General features: G+C 38.2%; 2 protein-coding genes across 2 annotated transcripts; both read left to right on the forward strand.

Moving 5' to 3' along the window:
- Window positions 1-2670: 2670 nt before the first annotated feature.
- On the forward strand, window positions 2671-7212 carry LOC122568420 (filaggrin-like; the record flags this gene model as incomplete). Its single annotated transcript, XM_043728120.1, has 3 exons — window positions 2671-2914; window positions 3428-3679; window positions 5149-7212. Coding segments are annotated over 3 exons (762 nt in total), but the record flags the coding sequence as incomplete, so codon positions are not given.
- A 4679-nt stretch (window positions 7213-11891) lies between these two features.
- On the forward strand, window positions 11892-13147 carry LOC122568323 (histidine-rich glycoprotein-like). The gene has a single exon (XM_043727950.1). The coding sequence runs from the start codon at window positions 12308-12310 to the stop codon at window positions 13145-13147; it is 840 nt and encodes a 279-aa protein (XP_043583885.1). The 5' UTR covers window positions 11892-12307.
- The last annotated feature ends 8745 nt before the right edge of the window (window positions 13148-21892 follow it).

Here is a 21892-nt window from a genome sequence, read left to right on the forward strand (position 1 = left end):
TTTTTTATTAATGGTTCTATAAAAAAGAATATAACATACTAAAATCGAAGACCAAATTATGTGAAGAAATAATAAATTAAATAACAGTTGGATAAAGAATAAGAATTGTGTATAAAATTGTGCATCGATCGCGAATGGTTTAAAACGTGAACCAGGAAATAATAAGCCAATGGTAATAAGCAGAAAAATGATAAACGATTATATTTTGCTATTTAATAATTTGACAATAAGTACTCATGGTTGATATAATATCCGAGGTAGTAGAAGTTTGAATGCTCATCACGCTTTTCTCTAAACAGATCCTCTACGAATCCAAATACTGCAAATACTGTAATATCGTGAAATTCCACGATTTCAAGTCTCTTATGTTTCCTAATTCTGGCGTATCCTAAATTCCAACAAGCTCCTTCAATCTCGTCTAGACCTCTTATCTTCACAAATTTTTTCACGTTCTTCTGTGTATCCCACTGAGCTCCTAGAATTCCCTAATATCTCTGCACGTTTGAAATCTCTCAAACGCTAGACGACGCTTTTACCGGAGTCTGCTTAAAGCTCGAAATTAATTAGGTTAATTTCCTTTATCCTTTTCATCCTAATCCATCACATCCTCGTCGAGTTCCACGTTGACAATAAGGCACGAAAAGAAGAGGAATCCTCGTGGCGCGGACTTCGAGCAATACCACGGAGTTACATTCCATTCCAGATTTTCAAATTACTGGATTATCTGGATGGAAAGTAGCTGGCGTGGCAGGTATCCAGGCCGCTTAGCGTTCGCTTGCGGTTTTAAGCTCGACTATATCGACGCCTCCTCCGACGTGTTCGCTCTTTTTAAATAGAGAAGAAGAATCACGTTCCAAGTCCAATCGAATGGCTGAGATTCCATCATGAAAACCTGGGGTTCCTTACAACGTGAAAGATATTTTATTCACCGCGAAAAGACACCGTCATTCTATTTCACCAAATACCGTCGAAAGGCGCCGATATGGAGCTCCTACGCGTTCAAAGTGGAAACATTTAATATTTACGCGTTACAGTGTTTTACGTATTATTATTGTACGTAATGATTATGTCGTATACGTAAGTAAATAAGTAATCAAATCATTTAGCGTCGTTGAATATACGGTGTGTGATCGGGCAATGTAATTTTACGGAAAATGCCTAATAGCTGTATTTCATGTATCTTCGTCTAGGGGGTGGTTTTAGGAATAAAGGTAATTTGTAAAAATGTTATATAAATTTTGTCCCATATTACAGTTACATTGATTTATCATCGGGTAACTAAGTATCTTTTGTTATTCTATATCACTGTATTTTTAATTCTCTTCATTTACATCTTCTCCGATCGATTTCTTCCGTTTTCACTTAAGAGTGTCTTACAGCTAATATTACGCTACTATTCGTAATGCAATTTCTATATAAGTTTCTAGTATTCGTTTCGCTTACATAATTTTCAGCGATCCGGCAAGCTGGTTGGCAAAAACGTCGAAGAAACGATCAATCGCGCGCCTTCTATGTACTTCGCGTAACAATCGACTAACTGAAACGTCTCGGTAACAGGCATGAGATAACGCGGCTGATCGAGAAACGATTTCGCGTAAGAACACCGCCTTTAGCCGAGGGGCAAAAACCAAAACGCTTTCGCGGGGCCAACGTTCTCAAGTACCGTTATGTCACTCGATTGTGCCGCGATCGATACGATCTCGACGCCAACGTTTCGTTCCAGTGATCATGGAAAGCGTGAAATCGGTCGTGCGGCACGTGGCGCGATTTGTCCGAGTTATCGATCCTTGTCCTTCGACTCGTGAATTCATCGATCAGAGATAAATGCGTCGACGAAGACATAAGTTCGTCGTTGGAAGAATAGCGACTCGATTTGTCGGAATAAGTGGTTTCCAAATAGAATTTGGAAATTTTTATGCACCTTCGGCATGCTAAGATCACTTAATCTACAAACTTTTCTTCCATTTATCCATGAAAATGATCAAATTTTTTTATGACAAAAGACAACTTTTCATGCAAGTGGATACGCAATACATTTTTGTAAAAGATAAATGGACAGTTTAGTTTGCAACACGTTACAGCCCGAATTCTTAAACGTCAACGGGATCTTCCGATTAGTCCAGACAAGTATTTCAGAGTTTTAGGGACGAAGAACAATGATCCAAAATATTTTCCGAACTAAGCCACACAGCAAAATTGCGACACGTAGATATTTCGGGACGTATCAACATTCTCGTAGCTCATAGAACCACTTTAAACCAATATAACTAAATTAATCAAGTACCTTTAAATCAATTCGCTCAACGTGTACATTAAATTAAAATACTCGCCTCAATCACTGAAACTGCCCATTTCATCATCCACTTTAACTTTCATTCGAAAAAGCTTCAGATTAATTCCATTAACTTCGAAACCCCTCACTTGCTATCTATCGTTACATTTTGCCAATCGAAACGCGTCGGTTTTCGAAGCGGCGATACCGCCAAGATCCATCGACTGGTGAAATCTTCGAAATCGTTGCGAAATCCCTTCGATCTCCGGCATCTGCCTTCTGCCTTCCGATATCCCTTCTGCTTGGAAGAAAATTCGCGACAGAGCCGAGTGGGAGGAGCTGGATAAAGCAGCCTCTGCCGAAGTTTACCAACAAACGATCGACATCGATATCGGTGAATCGAAAGCATCGGAAGCATGTGGCGTGGACCGGTCGTTGTGTTGCTCCTTCTCGTCTGTCGCGATTCGCTCGAAGCTGGAGGTCGCGACGTCGAAGCAAGTGTGGACGAGTTGTTGCGTCGAGACGTCCGTGAACCGGTCGAACCATGGTCGGCCTTCGCCACGGAAGTCGAGGATTTGCTGGGAGAGGGAAACTCGCCGAAAAAAGAGAAAACTGGCAAGAAGGGTGCGAAGAATGCGTCTGGTACGTTACTCCCCATCGAATTTCAGTATTTTCGAAGTTTAATCATTTACCGTGACACGCGTTTATATGAATCTGTCAGGGGACGAGCAATTTACAAAATATTTTCGTTCGCAATATTAATTCCCGAGCTATAGATTTTTATGCATTTATAAAAAACTGTGAAAAGTGCAGAATATGCAAAAATATAAAAAAATATACAACGTGAAATTTTATTTCCATAATTATATTAATAAAAATATGAAATTCCGTAAATATGCGTAGACTATAGTACGAGTGTACTGTACTATATGTATTTTTATTCACTCTTTGGTCCCTATTTTCTTGCATTCAAAATTTATTATGAACAGCAGACACGTGTGTTCTTATCCCCATCGTACTGTCATTTTCAAATTAGCATTTATCAAACCAACAAACAAATGGGATAAAGATATTCGGAAACGGTCCCTAAGCAACCACTCGAGCGGTCACGGATATCGCGGACGATAACCAGCACGAACGATACCGTGGTTTTAGGCAAATCAGACGAGGGAGGATACTACAAAACGTACGGCAGCGACGCTGAGGGCGAGAAGGGTTACTTGACGGCAACCTACAGCAAGGGCAATCACGGCTATAAGAGCCTCGACACCTTCCACAAGCAGGATGGCGACAAGTACGCATTCGAGAAGCACGTTGCCTACGGCAAAGCGCGTGCTGACAAGAAAAGTAGCCACAACGACGAGGCAGCCTCTCGTTCCAGAAAAGCCGGTGATCACGAGGGTGCAGGTACAGAGAAACTGTACGACGTCGAGCATGTAATTGCGTGACAACCATAAAGCATGATGGGATCTGAAATTAGTTTCTTGTCAACTTACTGGCTTGCAGATAAGAATTCTAGAATTTTTGATTTAGTACAAATGTAGCTACTCGAATATCATTCCTTCAAGGTTTCCTAGCTTCTATGAAAAAATTAATCGATGTTACAATCTGGAAAACACCGTGCATTGTTATTTTAGAACTTCAGTCTCAAAGCACTGTGATAATTTTCTTATAAGGATTCATAGAAACAAAATCAAAATCTGATATGTGGAAAAATTGGTTTCTTGTAATCTCAATAGTAAAATTAGATTTTAAAATAAATGAGAAAATAAATCAAAAGCATAAGATTATATGTTAAAATCGCTCGAAAGTTTTCTTGTTTGAAGCGAAGGTATACACAGCTCATGACGTCATTTGAAACACCTGGTACATATATGCATTTAATCCATGTCTGATCTTGTTATGTCACTCAAAAACTGCTTGTCACGCAGAACCAGCTTATTAACCTATCCGACGATATCCTTGGCGTAGGTGATTAATTTTGCTTCGAGATATGCGTAACTTTATTCACGAACAAAAGATACATTTTTATTTATTAAGTGTATTCCAACTGTACAAATGATTGCATTTTAATATATAAAGTATGTGTAATGACAGTAATAGATTTACGATTTCTTATTTTGGTATATGCACACTGCTATCACTTACAGTAAACGTATCTACGTTCCTCAATAAAATTAACGGTGTCGAGTGATATTTACTTGAGAAATTTGCTTCAGGAAACTAACATAGTGGTAGTTCCATTAGGATAATATTTTTAATCTACTCGAACGAAATAGTTGGCAAGTTCGAATAGATTTTGAGCTCGAGAAAGTTTCTTCTTTATACCGTAAATAATTTTCGCGCGATATATCCGTGTCATTAGTCGCACGGGATCCTTTAATGAACGTCGATCGCAAGTTTTCCCTGGCAAACTTAGTGGCTCGAGTATCGATCGCCAATAAAACTACACCATCGAGATAACGACATTAACCGAACGCATTCATGCGCTCGTTTCGTCCTAATTTTGACGGCGGCACCCAGCCATTTTGCTAATTACTTCACAGAAACATGTCATTTAATCACTTGGAACTACCGATCCTTTGCACCTATAAATTTCACTATTCCTGGCAGAAACTATCGTATAATAATTATGTCAATTTTAGATTAAAAATTTTTTAGCGTATATTTTTTCAGTAACAGTCAGTTACATTGGAAGATAAATCGTGAAGAGTAACGTAATAATAGTTTCGCTAGTACGATATTTTTAATCCTCCTGGTTAGAATATATTTCTAACGATAAGATATAATTCGAGATAATCTTTTACGATAATTACTTTGCATTTAAATTACATTATTCCACGTTTCCGTATTAATTATATTATAAATTTCGCTAGATACCATCGTCGATACCCATTATGCAACCAACGAGGGCGATCATCACGACGGTGGCGAAGAACACGATGCTGAAGCCAACGATCACGGGAGCTATACTCACGAAGATGGCGCTCACTATATGGCTCATGGACCAGAATCTTCGAGTTATGGACATAGTGAAAGCTACACGGATGGAGAGGGTGAACATAGTTCTTACGGAAGCTACAGCTCCTACTCGAGAGACTCTGGCGGCGAACACGGTGGTGACGGAGACCATTACTATTAATCCTTTGCCAAATGGCTGATGTTTAGTTGTCCGATTTTCTATGGAATGTATTATTACGGCAAAAGTGCCTAATTTCGAGACCAGAACGGTATAAGTGGAAATGACGATAATTAGAACGAAACAATGGGAACAAGAAGCGATATTTTGTATAAATATCGTCGTCGGTGTAGAATGATATTTCCCTTGACGTAAAATTGTTTTGAAAATTGTACGCGAAGGATTAAAATTGGCCGAAATGAAGTTGTTAAATGTTTGTTCATGGTTGCTATATTTATAGTATTAGACGTTTAATTAATAGACATTAGACTTTATTTTTAGACATTTTGTGTACAAGTATAGAAATAGTTTCTTCCGTAGAGCGTTTATTGTGAAACTTACTAAATTATAATTTACAATGTTGTTTCTCTGATCGCATATCTGTTACGATTAATAAATTATACGAGCTTGTTTATTTAATATCGTGTATTAAAAAAGAAGAAAAGGCGAGGAAATAAACGCTCGATACAATACTCGATAGAACTTTTCAAACGTATCCAATTATATTCACACGATGTTCTCGAACAGCAGATTTACGTATCAAGCGAAATTCGGAAAATCCGCTACGTAAAATGTAAAGCGTGATATTTCAACAGCAATTACTGACAATTTTTTAAATTAACGCGTCGATGTAGAAAAAATTATACAAATTGGACGAGAAACGTATAAACGATGGGCTGGACGCGGCACACCGTTCAATTTCGCGTCATCAATTAAGCATCGATCAATTAAATCCGTATGATTATGAGAATAATCTGGATCAAACGGCTTTCGATAACAACGAATATCGTATCATGTGGAAATGCATTTTTGCGACGTGCTCGTACAATATTCTTATTAAATGTTTCATAATTAATACGTGGGTGTCTGTTTGTTTACGACGTTATCAAAAATCGATCGATATTGTTTGATGTAATCGCGCGATCGCAGACACGAAACAACTTGTTAGGGGACGAATTTTCCATGTGTGCATTACGCTCGAACTGTCAATGCTTCCCATTGTTACTTGACAATAATACGAACACCAATTATTTTAGAAATGCAATGCGCACGCGCGCGGGCGCGTGCGTTCGTTGTGTAACAACGCGTAATTTTGATGCCATGCAAAGGTGGCGCGTTGTTATTACGAAATTTAATGATATTACGTTTGTATCGCATTGATGAGCCGATCTAAATTGCAATTGGTCATCGTTCGCTGTTGTTCGTCGGTGCTCGTTACATTAACGTTCCTATAGCCACGCTCCATTATTGGCCGGGTAATTTGTTCGAGATCCATATCATCGTGTCAAGTGATAAGTACTATCGATCTTGGACGGCCCCGATAATTTATAATACACTGGAGACGGCGAAAAAAGTAGATGCAAGTTAAATTTTAAACAGAACGAGGTAAAGTTATTTGAGTCGAACCAACTTTCCTACGATCGATATTATTTGCTATATGTGTTTCATTAATGTTCATGTACCATTGTTTCAAAATAATTGGCTAAAGTATCCGGATATTTATGAGCCTTGTTGTATCTATTTTTTCTTAGTCAGATCGATAATATTGGTTTCCAGATTAATTTGGTAGAGGGTATTTTTGTTGTCCTACTGAGAGATAATAATTGAAAAATAGATAAAAAGAATTGACAGAAAATCAATTCTCACGGCAAGAAATATATACGTTTTAAATGGATTCGTCTGGGTACGGTTTTATACGACTCGATTTGCGAGAAAGGTTTTTCAACTATTTTCGAAAAGATTTGACAACCGTTGTATTAATTCTGGCATTTGTTAACACATTTATACGTAAAGTTATTGTTTTAATTCTATCTTGATTATTGATTTTGAATGATAATATTGCATTTATACGTAAGGAATAATATTACATAATAATAAAATTCGTTCGTTATTTTAACGATCTTTTATAAATAACATAAAATACCCAACATTAGTTCTATACTTCCTTTCCCGTGCTGTATTTCATTTATTAAAGTATCTAATTGTGTAAAAACCTTGATGACATCAAAGGGGCATAGAATATTCAACATTTTTGCACTTTAATTACGTTCAATCAATTTTACAACGTTTGAATTAGTTCAGACCAATTCCTACAAATGGAACTTTAAATAAATTCTTTCTCTTTTTCATTGTATAAATCATAACAATGAGAACTGAAGGGAAGTTCAACAATTTCAGATTAAAGTCTGATTTCAAGTGGAATGTGATACAAAGGCAGAGAAATGTCCATAAAATGTACAATACGTACAAGATGATTTCAAGACAAAGTAGATCAATTAATCGCAATTGGGTGATGAAACCTGTTAATTGTAAAAAAACTAACAAATATTACCTACAGAATTGTACAAGTCTCGTGTGCCGAGTTCAATTTGCACGAAACTTAATGTTTCCCCGACTTTCTATAAATACTGGAAATATCGACAAATTAACTCACGATTTTCTCATTTTCCATACGAATATTCCGGTGTACTATAGATCAAGTGATTCTTTGATAAGTAACTTATTACTTCCAAGACATTAACTGCTTGAGTGACGAGTTGACTCCACGAAACTTAATTTGCTCCCCAATTAACAAGTTAAACTCGCGTTTGGGCTTCACGCAAATAGCAAAACACGAGATATCCTCACAAGGTACGCCGTTAGCGTTGTCTGTTCTGACCGACGAAGAAACAACGAGACCAGTTTGTTAAAAAGTACGACCGGTCACGCGACGATATCGCATCTGGCTGGTCCCTGCGGGGCGAGCAACGTTTGACGCCACGGTGCGGGAATTCGTGGGGGTGGGCACAGCGGATTTTGCAATTATTTATAACGAGGAAACTTTTGGAACGGCCGCAGCCTGGCAATCGGTCCGTTAATTGCACGAGATAATTATTGTTAAACGCCGCGCGCGTGACAAAGGATGATTCCGCTGTCATCGCAGGCTCAAACTAATTCACCGTGTTCGCTGGAGGACGATCACTGGCTGAACTCGTCAAACTTTTCACCTTTTACCGTGCCACTCGCCCAACTGTGTTCGTTCGTTAATTTTTCACCAGAGAATTTCAATGAATATGGAACGAGTCGGATTACCGGAGAAATCAATCTTCCGCTGGCTTGGAAACTTGAACGTTCGACTATACACTGTTTCATTATTGGGCTTTGACTGCGGATTTGAGGGAGAGAAGCTGTAGATATAATTTATTGGATTAAATAATGTTTGTTTTTAAAATAATTCATTTCTGCGAGTAACTGAAACTTGACGCACAGCGTGTTATTCATATAGAACCAAGACAGATCATCTCTTGTTATGCAAGTTAGTTTCTTAAGAGTTGACAATTTTTGCTGGAATTAATTCCCTTGCGAATTCCTCGAATGCTTAACACATATATATGTCATTTCTAATATAAATAATTGAATTTCCAACTAATTTTATTCTATTTCTAAATAAGCGATATTAAAAATGAGGAAACTAGTTGGCAATAAATCTCAAAGCTGAAAAAAAGAAAAAAGAAGGGAACTAATTAAGTCTGGCAATTATCTTTGTCATTTGGTCCTAGATTGAAATTCACTGGAAAGGTTACAACCTATTCGCGTAGCACGATTTCACGAAAATCCCCATCGTGCGTGAAATTCGATCATTCTTCCCCCGTGGCCGATAAACAAGCCAGCCCTCGAGTGCAGCTCGTTTTCAAACCGGCACGCAATCCATGTTCGAGTGCACTTAATCCGAATTGTGCACCTCGGGACAGACAACTCGAATACGTCGAATGTCAATGTTAGTTACCCTTCTTCTCGCTGTGGAATAGAGCTTGTAAGCGTGGAGTGGGCGCAAATTAGGAAACAATTTCATTAGCTGTCCAATGGGCGGCGCGCAAGTTCCATTGTTCGTGGCCTACGGCTCGATCAGTCGATTGATCGAAACGAAAGAGTGGTCGAAGGATGCTTGCATTGTGGCGGTGAAAAAACGTGCAAAAGGGATCGTAACCGATTCAACGAAGCTTCAGCGTTGAATGTAAAGTAATTTTAGTGAGAGGTTGAAAAGAAAGAAGGGGGTGGGGTGGTAACGTTGAGCCATCAACTGATTGCGACAGGATGGCGCTGTCTCACCTTGCCGAGGAACAGCTTCAGTTCGGTGCAATTAAGTGAATCTATAGAAAAGAGAATTAAAGACAATGTCATTCCAAACTATTGCCTTCTCCTGTTAGAAAAGTTATTTCTTTTTCTGTCGGAAGAAGGATTTTCTGGCCGAATGAAATTCATCGGTGAGAAATATTTTCTGATTTTAATCGAAAATTGAAAATAATTTTACAAAAGTAATAACTTGCGAATTAATAATGTTAATAAATTTTCTTGCCTAATAGCAAAAAGTATAAATGAATCAACGAATTGAAGGTAAGATCAGCGCCTTTATACGACGCTTAGCAAATGGGAGAAAAGGAAAAAGAAAGATGAAAGAAGATCTGAGCTGTCTGAAAGGCAATGGCAGTAGAAGCAGCGGCACTCAGTTGAAATGTTTTCGAGTTACCAGCGGCACTTGAAGCCTTAATTTAATAGTCGGCGGCCTGTTCTTTTCCAAACGAAGGGGGTGGATACACTTGAGCGGCGATCCACCGTCGTCCTTGGATCTGCTTACAAAGCAATCTCTCCATCTGGGAAAGTCCAAAGGGAACGCCACCTAATCTAATCTCCGTTACGACGATGCCGAGTCCAAATCGAAGTTGGCAGAGCCTTCGGTATCAGGTTTTCTCCCAGTCTCTAAAGGAGCCCGATGGTGAAGCTGGGCAGTAACCAATCTTTATCTTGATTATGCAGCGCCAACGCCGGAGGAGCCAATCTCTAGCCGAACAGCCTGCCAAATAAGGTCGTAAAGAGGCCGAATCTATCGATCACCGTTTCAAACTGCAAATTCGGCGCAGCTGATTTGCAATGGAGATCGGAGGAGCACCGAGAACGACCGACGATGCGCCCCCGTCCACCGAATAAGCAGCTAAGAAAAGAAACTCGACTTTGTATCGTTCGCGACGAAAAACCAGCCAACCGTCTGATTATTCTCGACACTTCGTGGTGAATTTTAAAAACCGTGAACGGATAGCGTCCAATGAAAATTCAATAAGATTCGTTAGAGAAAGAAGTGATCATTATTTGATCGATAGTCAATTAAGAGATTGATCCAATTCCAGGTTATTCGGTCAATTTATTTTGTTGCAAAGTTTCCTTCTCGTTTGGAGCTTGAAAGTTTCAGGAATACTTCAAACTTTGTTCTTACCGATCCTTTTTCTCCGTTTTAGAATGTAATGCATCAATTTTTAATTGCAGTTTGCATTTATCAAATTTTCACGGTATTCGCTAACGTGCTCAGATCCGAAACTACATTATACCTTTCACTTTACCTACTTTACGCTCACCTTGTAAGACCTAGGAAACGAATACATTAGAAAATTATGCAACATGGTATGAAGTTTTCTTGACTTGGTGACTAGCAATTCGACGGAACTTCGTCGAACTTTGTAACCTAGAAATTCTGAAACTGAATAAAGCCGACGAAATTCCGCGCATTCGAACAACAAGTTTGCCAATCGATCGACTCGAACGACGTACCAAGGATTCTTCCGAGTTCCAGATATTTTCAGGTTACGGGAATATACCTACATATACAGAATTCGACTCGAAGCTAATATCGTAAAAGATATCGAGTCGTCTTTGTTGGCTGCAGAGATTTTGCAAGGTCGTGCGATTGAATCGTCAGCAGAACCTGGAACAAATGGGCGAACAGTTAGCAGAACGATCGGCGCAACTACGATTGGTCATCGAGCTGTGATATATGCGTTGCCGACGTCTGTAAATGTCCATAAATTGTTTTCGCTCCGTCGCGTTATAAATAAAGCGGACTTCGTGAATTTTTTTTTTTTTAGCCACAAATTCGCATCGCCAACGATAGGATTAATGGCGATATTAGAAAGTTTATCGACGATCCGTTTCACCGTGACGATACGGCATCGGAATAATTATTTTATTGTCTTTGATTTATTATTATCGTTATGATATTACGTCGAGGGCTCGAAAAGCGTTTAATAAAATATTAATCTATAGTCTCGTTCGAAAGATTGGAATATCCTTCTTTAGACGAAACGAACATTCCCGCACATTTTCCCGAGAAGACCGAATATTACAATTAATATCTTTCATTCCAAAATATCAACTGAAATCTTTCAACTTTAGTGGAAGAACTAAAATCTTTAAAATTGTTGATCTCGATTTAATATCAGGATAGCGTCGAATATTTTACGTTGAAAAGTATTCGATAGATGCAGGCCATCGATTGAACTCCATTCACTATGTGCAATCACGTTACTACAAAGTAATGATAGCAGTTGCACAATGCAATAAGATTCATGATTTCATTGTACTTAGAAACCTCTAGTCTCTGCAAAGTTTTTAGACATTTAGTCCGGTCACGCACTAGGTGGCTCGAGCTGCACGATTGCTGAAGCGTTTGTTCACAAAACACTGTACACGGTAAAAGCGTCAAATATCGATTTACAAATGTAACCAAATTTATCGTTCTTCGATCGGTCTTCCGGTTTCCATTAAAAAGATGTCTTCAATAGCGTACCGTCATTACGTCATGTCTCTGAATTAACTATCCACGTTTTTACCTGCGAATCTGAAAAGACAACGGGCAAACAATTTCATTACGAGCTCGAGAAAGTGTGAAAGGTCTCCACGCCACGGAAGGCTTGCGGTCGCGCGGATGAAAGTGGAATCGGCGGAAATGCTCGCAAGCCCCGTGACGGAACAATCGAACCGTGGATATTTAAGTGTCACCGGTTGCGACGTGGTCATCAGTCGGATGATCGCATCGAAGCCGGATCGAGATGCTGCGTGTCGCGTTTCCTGCCGCTGTTCTGCTATTCTTGCTTCAACAGACATGTCTCGCTCGGGAATTGAACTCCATTCGCGATCGTCGAGATGTCCAAACGGAAGACAGCGACGCGTTACGATCGGTAGTCTCTGTCAGCCCAGTTCCAAGCTTAAACGTGGACGAATCGAAGCAGGATCTCGCCACGGCTGCCTCCGGCCATCAAGGTCATCATCACGAGTCTGGAGGAGGACAGAGTCATCACGCTGATCATCACGAAGAACATGGCGAGGAAGGTGAGAAGGGATACAAGAGTCATCATCATCACGATAAGAGTGACAAAGGTGAGCACGATAAACATCATCATTCCGGTCATCACGAAGAACACGGTGGCCAGAAGAAAGGACACCACGATGAACACGAGAAATACGGAGAACATCACGAGGGTGAGAAAGGACACAAGGGTGGAAAGTTTGGAGAGAAAAAGGGTCACAAGAAAGGTCACAAGACGAAAGGGTATCATAACAAGTTTCACAAGGACGAGTATCATAAAGAACATAAGTTTTACGATGATTATCATAAGGGTGGCCATCATAAGAAGCATGGTGACTTTTATGGACATCATGAGAAGAAGGAAGGAGAGCAGAAGAAAGGTGGTCATCAGCACGCTGGATATCACGAGGATCATCATGGTAAGAAGGGTCATCATGATAAGGGTCACCTGGACGAGGAGCATAAAGGTCATCATGGGAAACACGGACACGACGAACATTATAGCCATCATGATTCTTATGGAAAGAAGGGTGACCAGCATTCTGGCAAGAAATACGGATACAGCAAAGGACACAAAGGTTAAAAGATGTAACGCTCCGAGTTGAAACACGGTTCTGGATACTTTTGTTCCAAGAATTTCGCTGTTCTGTTTCTAGCTTACTATTAAAACTGTATGTTTGTTATACTGTATTGTTGTGAATTGATGATTGAGAAACTGCGATTATCCTTGCTTCGCGTTTCACCGAATTGTTATTACTTTGTTAACAAAGAGAAATAATAAATTAATATTTTTATACAAAGTCCCAGTGTATTTAATAAAATAATTTCGTCCCAAGATGTTTGTCAGTTAAATATTCAAATTAGTAGAGTTCTTTCTTGAAGAATTATGTCAAACAAAGAAACAAAATCAAGGAAATTTATCAATATACCGAACAAATTGAAATTTACATCGAATTAATATGTAAGAGTAAAAATATGTTACAAAAATGCAGTTAAGATTTTCTGACTAACTGTTCATACTTTGTAACAAGAAAGACATGTTATATCGTTACGTCTATAGCCATATGTGCTTTTAATTACAAAGACGAAAATTAATCATTGTCGCTAGTAAATAGAAGAAAGCTTTATGCGTTAAGGAGTTAAACGTTGCATTAGGTCTGTATAGTCGTTATTCACGCCACTCGTTATTTACGCTGAAAGCGTTTAATATCTGAAATATTTCACAACCGTCGGTTTTAAGTTCTTCCAAAGTGACGGCGAAATAATGTATCGTGGAACGATATATATCATGGCCTGTATTGTGTAAATACATTATGTAAATAGACGCGCGGATATAGTGACTGCAAGCAGGAGAAAAAACACCGATATAGCGTGGCGCGTTGCTCTCTTTTCACTTTCCCTGCGGTGCTCTGCAAATAAGTTTCTTCGAGGCACATATTTGTCTCATAATATCGCCATTAATCAAACTGAAACGCGGCGTATACCTTTCTTGCCGAATTTCCGATGAAATTTTCATCGTTCGTTCGTTCGATCGAATGAAAAAGTTTCCGCGCGTCGGATTCCGTTCCAATGGCCTTGCCAATTAAAACCAAATTGGCCCAACATTTTATACGAAATTCCATTACACGTTAATATTCATGCTTTGTTACACGATATTTCTCAGAATTGTTGTATGAACATCTCCATACATTTGACAGCACGTAATTCGATTATAAAGTTACAGATGTCAGAGGTGCGATGATTTTATACTTTATTATCGTTCTTGTAGAATGTTACGACACGATAAAACTCACTTTTCAAAATTATTACGCGATAGTGAAATTGCGGCTTCATAAAAGTTCATAAACGCATTCGTGTTTACGAGGATAATTCAAAAGGTGGAATACGAGGATTTGTTTCATCCTCTAAATAGAATGACAAGTATTATACTTTTGATGCTTGGGGATCAGGATTTCTCTCTGTTTACCCATCCAGCAGTCTGTTGCATATAATCCCACGCCTTCGAAAAGTTTATTTACACGAGGCAACGGGTTTGTAACGCAACGAGAAACGCGTGGCCGCGTTTGCACACTGTCATCGGCGGTGTGTGCTCTGGCAAGGAAGCGCCTACGGTAATAACGAGAACGAAAAACAATGTGTTCGGCGCGAAATTGGAGCTGCAATCGAAAAAAGCACACCAATCCCGTGTGCAGTCCGTCCGGGATTTTAATCAAACGCGATTGCGTTCGTCTGTAATCCGGACAATTTCGCTATTTATGCGAGCGCGTCCTCAATACGGTGGGAAATTGTTTCGTGTAATGCAATAAAGGCCTTTCCATCACGAATCGTTCATGCACACTCGAAAAATTTAATTCAAACCTGTCGCTAGTTCAAACGACCGACGAAACGAACACGTAGCCTGCCAATTAAATCGTATCGTAAGAAAATTTCATTGCTTTCCAGCGAGATATGAAGTACTTTCGACGTAAAAAATTCACTCACTGGCTTATATTTTTTAACGAATAATACACTCAATATGTCGAAACAAAATATAATTATCTAATCGTAGAAATGTATCTCCCGATAGGTATCGGAAACTTCTATTTTTGTATTTATAATCACAAAGTTAATCCATGAAATGCAATTATGTCGCTGTCATTTGAGATAACAGTTATCTCGATTTTATTTTTCGATTTAATAGGTTTGTAAGATTCATTGATCATATTACGTTCCCGTGGTCCATAAGCTGGCAAATTAGAAACATTCTATTACATTTAACGGAACCGTGTGTCCGTTAATATCCAATATATATATATATAAATCATAATAATTTTGTTAATGTACGATAGATGTTATAAAGAAAATATAATGCAATTTGCAATACTAATACCAGTAATAAATAGTCTAGAAGGATGTACAGAGTCGCGAAAACTTATATGTCCATCGTACGTTAAATATTGTTATTATTATAGCTATGAAACGCCGCGACAAAGTTTTAAAAATATAAAATTATGTTATATATAATAATAATCCAACATCCCTATACTTGAAGCAATATCAAAGTCCATTAAAAAGGAGGTCTGTTAATCGATCGTGCGGGAGTATACCGTAAGTTCGACGTTACAAAACAGTACAATAGATATCCTGCGACGATTATCCATCACTCGGACTTCATCTTATAAGAACATTCGCTTTTTAATTGCGCTATTTCGTTATGCACGTATTATCCATTGGCCAGATTTTCGAAATAATAAGAACGAACGCTCAAACAATGTAAGCTTATCCGGAGCACTTAATCCAGGTGGCTTATATCATGAAAACCTTTCTTCCGCAGTCTTATCGTGCAATTTTCAATAGAGAAAGAGGGGAATTGCAACTACACGAATCGTTTATTATTATATTTTACTGATTTCTGAACATTTTATCAAAGAATTCCCGATTAACACGCAATTATTTTCTTATTACCTTAGATCGAAAATTTGTATTTCTCATAACTTTCGTCCCATCTCTTCCGAATATCATATTTCGCAATTGTAAGCAGAATCAAAGTTACTATATTTTTCCATTGAAATAAAAATTATATTTTAGATTATTTAATTGAGATCCGAGAGGACATACACAAAGTTTACTTTTAAAACAGACAATGAAAATCATCTGGTAATGTTGATTTTTCGAAATTGATTCGATACTCGCGAACCTTCGCCGGAAGATTGCAAATGTATTTTAATTTCTGATTTTTTCGTTACCGATTCAATTTTTCTCGAGGTAAAACAAACAAAATTCTTGTACTCTGGTTTACAAATGGAAACACGTGTATCTCCCTGTTTATCTTGCAAAATAGATGAAATTGAATGATTTGAGTTTCCACGAGAAAAACCAGTTATCGAATTTGCAGGTAAAAATGATTCAAACTTCATGCTACACATCCGTACGCCTCCTCCGGAAACCTTATTTACGTATTCTGTTTCTGCGTGTTCGTGCTGCACTTAGAAACGCCAAAGAGGTTTCAAAATTCACGCCCGTCTTCGTACTAACGTCTTATTCAAAAGCAAACAGAATTCACATAGTAGAATATGTTTTACTATACAGTTACATTTTACTATACAGAAACACTACAACGCACGGATATCTTCTTGGTAATAATCAGACCTGTGAAAATTTTATTTGAAATAAAAACAAAGAATTATAATTTGGAATAATGAGCCATTCCAACTTACCTTCATTTTTCAAATAATACAGAAAAAAATCGTTTTTTGTGAATTAAGACTAAAATAATCTTCTCCTTCAATGAATGACAATCTTCTCTTTCAATTAAATAAAATAACGAACAGTTTGCGTTTTAATAGTAATTTTCCAAATATTTCACTTAGATGGAAGACTTTAGAAACTAGAAACTGGAAAAGATACCGTAAAACGTTGCAAGAACAACGTTGGAATCATTCTTCTGCCAAAACATATAGACACAGGTTTAAGAGAAATACAAGAAATAAGCAAATGGATATTTAAATTTAAAGTATACTTAAAAATATTCAAACTTGTCAAGAAATCAATTTAGTGTCTCGTGCAGTTGGTTCATTTTTTAGAAGAAACTTTCATCTCGAAGATCAATCACGTTTCTTATGTTTGTCTCGAGCACACATAGTCAAAATTCGTAATCTTTTGAATGGAGCCAAAAAATTAGTAGTCCGAGAGAAGCTTCGAGTCTCGAAAGGATTCAAATCAATTGTTCGCTGGTATTTAAAGGAAATGTGATTGACGCTGTGTACCTCCACAGAGACATAAATGGCATTAACTTATTGGATAATCTAATATTAACTCATCGTGTGTCAATTTTCATTTCGCATCAGTCAATCAGATGTTTCATTCGTAACAGATCATCGATAAGTGCAAGTCTGCGGTGTCCATGTCTCATGCATATTTTCGTATTCTCGACGCGGCTTTTCACCGGTCCCGGTCGGAATTTACACGTTCCCTTTAATTTAAACGCTTTCCATTGTCCTCGGCTCGCATACTAAGTCCTCGTTACTCGCTAGTTGCGTGCTGGTATAAACTCTATTAGCAGCTTCGTTCGCGACTCGATTTCATTAAAACAAAACCGGTTGTCGGGTTCCTATGGAACGCTCGCACGTTTCAGCCCATTCCTTTGCGAATTATCTGGCGACGACGTGCCTACGTTATTCGGCGAATTAATAAGTTAGACCTGCGAAGGTCTCGGTTAGGTTACTAATTCAATGTGTCTGTCGTTTACACTGACAATCTCGAATAGATCCAGATTCTCGAAGGAGCATCGCAATCCTGACTCCATGGTATCAAGAAATGACTATTGCACCGATCGATGTAAAAGTTAGTCACTGAATTAATTTATATTTTTCAATTGATTATTTCCTCGATATTTTATAATATCAATAATGTGTCAAGCATGTGCAAACAACAGCAAGAAATCATTTCTCTCTCTTAATGCCTATAGACGGATAATGTAAATGTTAAACATAAAGAAATCGAATTGATCAAAGTAATCATTAATTTAACTAACTAGCCAGCGAATAAAGATCATTATCTATAGAGAGCTTTAATACTTCCCGATTATAACATTTAATATGCTATTACTGTGTAAATTTAATCATTTTCGTTGTAATTCTCGTGTACATCGAATTACATGTACACATTCAAATGTCAGACTCAAACACCTTGCAGCTGTAATTATACATAGCATTAAATCCTCCAAAGCTCCTTCCTGAAAGCTCCAAATCTTCTCATTTAAATAATAAAAATTCGACGAAAGTTCAATAAATTAAAAAATCAATAGAGATTCGTTTAAAGAAGAGGAATTCTAGCGAAAATAATTTAATCTGTAATGAAATGTTTCTTAACGTTAGGTATATTTTCCATTATCATGATTAATGAAACTGTTTGACGTAATAATTATTCTATCGACAGATGTTAAACGAGGGAAATGTTCGTGCAAATTTTCTACACGTCCCTGGAAAATAATTCGATTTGTATAATCAAACAGCAAGGAACAACTTTCGCGACGAAAAACGTAATGAAAATTAACTGAACGGCAGAAATCAAGCAGAACTCTCTAGGGATAATCCTCTTTTAGTTTGGTGAAAATGTTCCCGCGTTAACTAACGTTTTATAAATTGAGCAGGAAAGTTCTGCTACGCCTCGTTCTTAATTTGATACGAATGAATAGTCAACAACCATGTACAACATTTAGAAACAAAATAGAATTCATGTTTAGCGATACTTTATCTTATTCGCTGCGAAAAATTATTAATTAATCCCAAATATTCTACTACCGATATTAATTTCATCATACAGCAGAAAATTATGACGATAATATTAGTACCATTTCATGGAGTAAAATTTCATTCGCTAGAAAATCGGATGATAAAATTAAAATACGATGTGAACTTAAAATTAGAACCTGCGATACGAATGTGATTTGACTAGCAGAGAATTCAGTGATACGAATGTCAGGATCGAATCGAACAAGTATCGATAATCAGATGAAAAAGAAAGACTTAATTACAATATCGGTCGCCTACAGTATGGAATAATGATTTTAAAAGATTTCTTATAATTCCTTGATAATTATTCCTATCTTTCTTTCCTAATTCATTTAAATTATTTCCTAACTTTACCCGATTTATTCGTAAGCGTGCCAACATTTATAAACGGTTCCGTAAAATCGAATTCAATTTTCCTTTTCATCGCTCACTAAATATATTCGAAGAGTTGCATCCAGATATTTCGAAGTAAACATAAAATTCACATTTGAGCTCACTCGTACAAGACAGGCTGTAAATTTCTCGTCTTCTAGGAAAATCAACAACTCTGCTTCTTCTTTACCGCGATCGATTGAATTTAGATCTGTAGCCGATGCGAAAGAGGTTTCCGGGAATGGGAAACACGGTAAGAAAATACGAACAATGTCGAGAAACCGAGCAACTGAAATTAAATGTGGTAATTTCGCAAGAGCAACGTCTTCGTCGGACGAAGAAAAAGATAAATTACCGATGTACAGTTGATTGATCTTGCGGAGCCAGGATAGTTCGTTAAGTGAATAAGAAAGCTTCTAATCGAACGCGATCGAATTTACTCGAAGAAGTCTGTTGCACTCTCCTTGTTTCCGGTTCGTTGGTAAAAACTCCTCGACGTCCATCGAAAGAAACACTCGTGAGTTGACAACGACGTGCCGTGAAAGAATCGAGAAATACGATTCACGGGTGCTCTTGCTCGAGATATCAAAATAAGATGTAATTGAAATGTAAAGAATATGGCAACGAAGCGATATTTTATCTCTTCGTTCTGATAAAATTGCGTTATCAATGTTTTATAGAGGATGAGGTCAGAGAGGGAATGAAATAAGATTGAATTTGATAAGAAATACAAATGCAGCGGTATAAAAAGTCTACGTAAGTGTGTCGATATCCCCGTGAATCATTGTATATGTAAAATTTAGATCATTTTTCTGTATCCTCTGGTGAAATTGAATATAAACAAGATAAGCTAAAACTTTGATTTAAGAATAATTCAAAATGAAGTCGGTTAAATAAAGTGTATAATTGAATAAAATTTTTTACGAGAATGAAATCAGAAAAGACGTAAAATGAGATTGGAGTTGATTAAGGTTATATGAAAAGGATATATGCTCTTGAGATTTACTTTATGCGAAATAAACTGAAACTCTGATTAAAGAATAGCTCAAAAAATCGAGGGGATTAAATCCTCGTAAACTTTACGTTGACGCTTTATAAAACTGCTACAAAAGAAATTACGGTTTTTAACGGAATTCCCCCTTGAAATTTTACTTACGTATCGAGTCTGCAGAATTTTATCGTCCTCCGTTTCTCACTCGTCAAATTACCACGAATTTATTTTACATCTCAGCGTCGCTAATTAACACAACAACGGTTTCAACCAAAAAACGAGCCGTTCCAATAAAAGAAATCGACAAAAGGCGAAAAGAGAAACAGAGTAAAAAATAACAAAAAAGAATATTCCAATGTGTCTGTCGCGAATATTTAACCACCGAGAAGAGAAACCGATAAATCGCGGGCATCTACCGCGTATAAATTCCGGGAACGAGATGGTTGCGATGAAAAATTCTGTCCCGCGGCCGCAAAATTGCTCCGTACGAGTGGCTCGTTGGCGTGGCGAGCCGCGGTTAATTTTTCTCGTTGTTCGTATCACAGCGACAACAGGCTCTCCGCGACGAGACGACTACGAGGACGAGTGAATCGACGACGATGCTCGACAGTGCTCATTAATTTGGTTGAACGACAGGATTATTGTGCGATCGATCAAAAAGTACCAGAGCGAAATGGATTCGCTTCTCGCCCTTTTAACGCGCGCGTCTCCGGAAGTGTACAGCACGGTCGTTCGAGATCTACGAGCACGGGCACGACCGTTTCCTCCTTTTCTTTCGCGAGTCGCACGACCACTCCAATTAGATTAATTAAGCCAGCCACACGTACATGCGTCACGGAATAAAACAATGGCCTCGGGTGTTTCTGGCGAAGCGACGGGATGGAAAGGGAGGGAAGAGGGGCCACGCAGTGGTGGAATTGTCACACGCCAGAGAATTTCAAGTAGATCCACTCGCTTGTATGCAATCTCCGGCCGAGAATGGGCAAGCGGCGTGATCGTGCGGCCTGCTGTAACATCCACGCTGCCCTAAAAGAAGCGTATAAAGCTCCGTTAATCCGTGTCTGGTGCACCGGAATCCAGTCTAGATAGACCCACGAATGGCCGCGGCAATTTCATTTGCAGAGGGTGGAATCGTTAATCAAACCCGTGGCACGGTGAATGCGCTAGAAGCCTGGCGACTATACTCGTGCCCGTCGCCACTGGTCCGCGTTTTTTTCCTTCTCTGTATATGAAATATATTTGTACCTGTATTTGTATGTTTACGTTCGTGTAGGTAGGTAATGCACATGGCGTGATAAAACGAAAATGCTGCGAAGAAAATGAGAAAAAAGAGGGAAATATGTATATGGATGTTTGTACGAGCCGGTTGCGTGTATAACGTTGCACGTTTCAAAAGGAGTCCTGCCATCGCGGCCGCACTTATGTCCTCGACTCCTCTCGTCATGCAGAACGTAAAAATTTATTGGGACGCGTTGAAAATTTAAGTAGTACCAACCCAGTTACCGTGCACGTGTTTTTCGAGATTCCTGCTACGATTTCCTTTCTGCGCTCCTAAGTAGGTTAGAATATAAAATTGACTTTATTAAATGATTTAACGTTTCGATCAAGTTCTCTTTTACATCCGTTTCCGTCGTATACTGTGGCTGCAAAAAGTATTCGCACACTCTGTATTTATTTAACATATAATACAATA

Source organism: Bombus pyrosoma, linkage group LG6, assembly GCF_014825855.1.
Source record: "Bombus pyrosoma isolate SC7728 linkage group LG6, ASM1482585v1, whole genome shotgun sequence".
Classification (NCBI taxonomy): Eukaryota; Metazoa; Arthropoda; class Insecta; order Hymenoptera; family Apidae; genus Bombus; species Bombus pyrosoma.

Coding starts and splice junctions, on each gene's coding strand:
- LOC122568323 (XM_043727950.1), top strand. CDS start 12,308: ATGCTGCGTGTCGCGTTTCCTGCCGCTGTTCTGCTATTCTTGCTTCAA.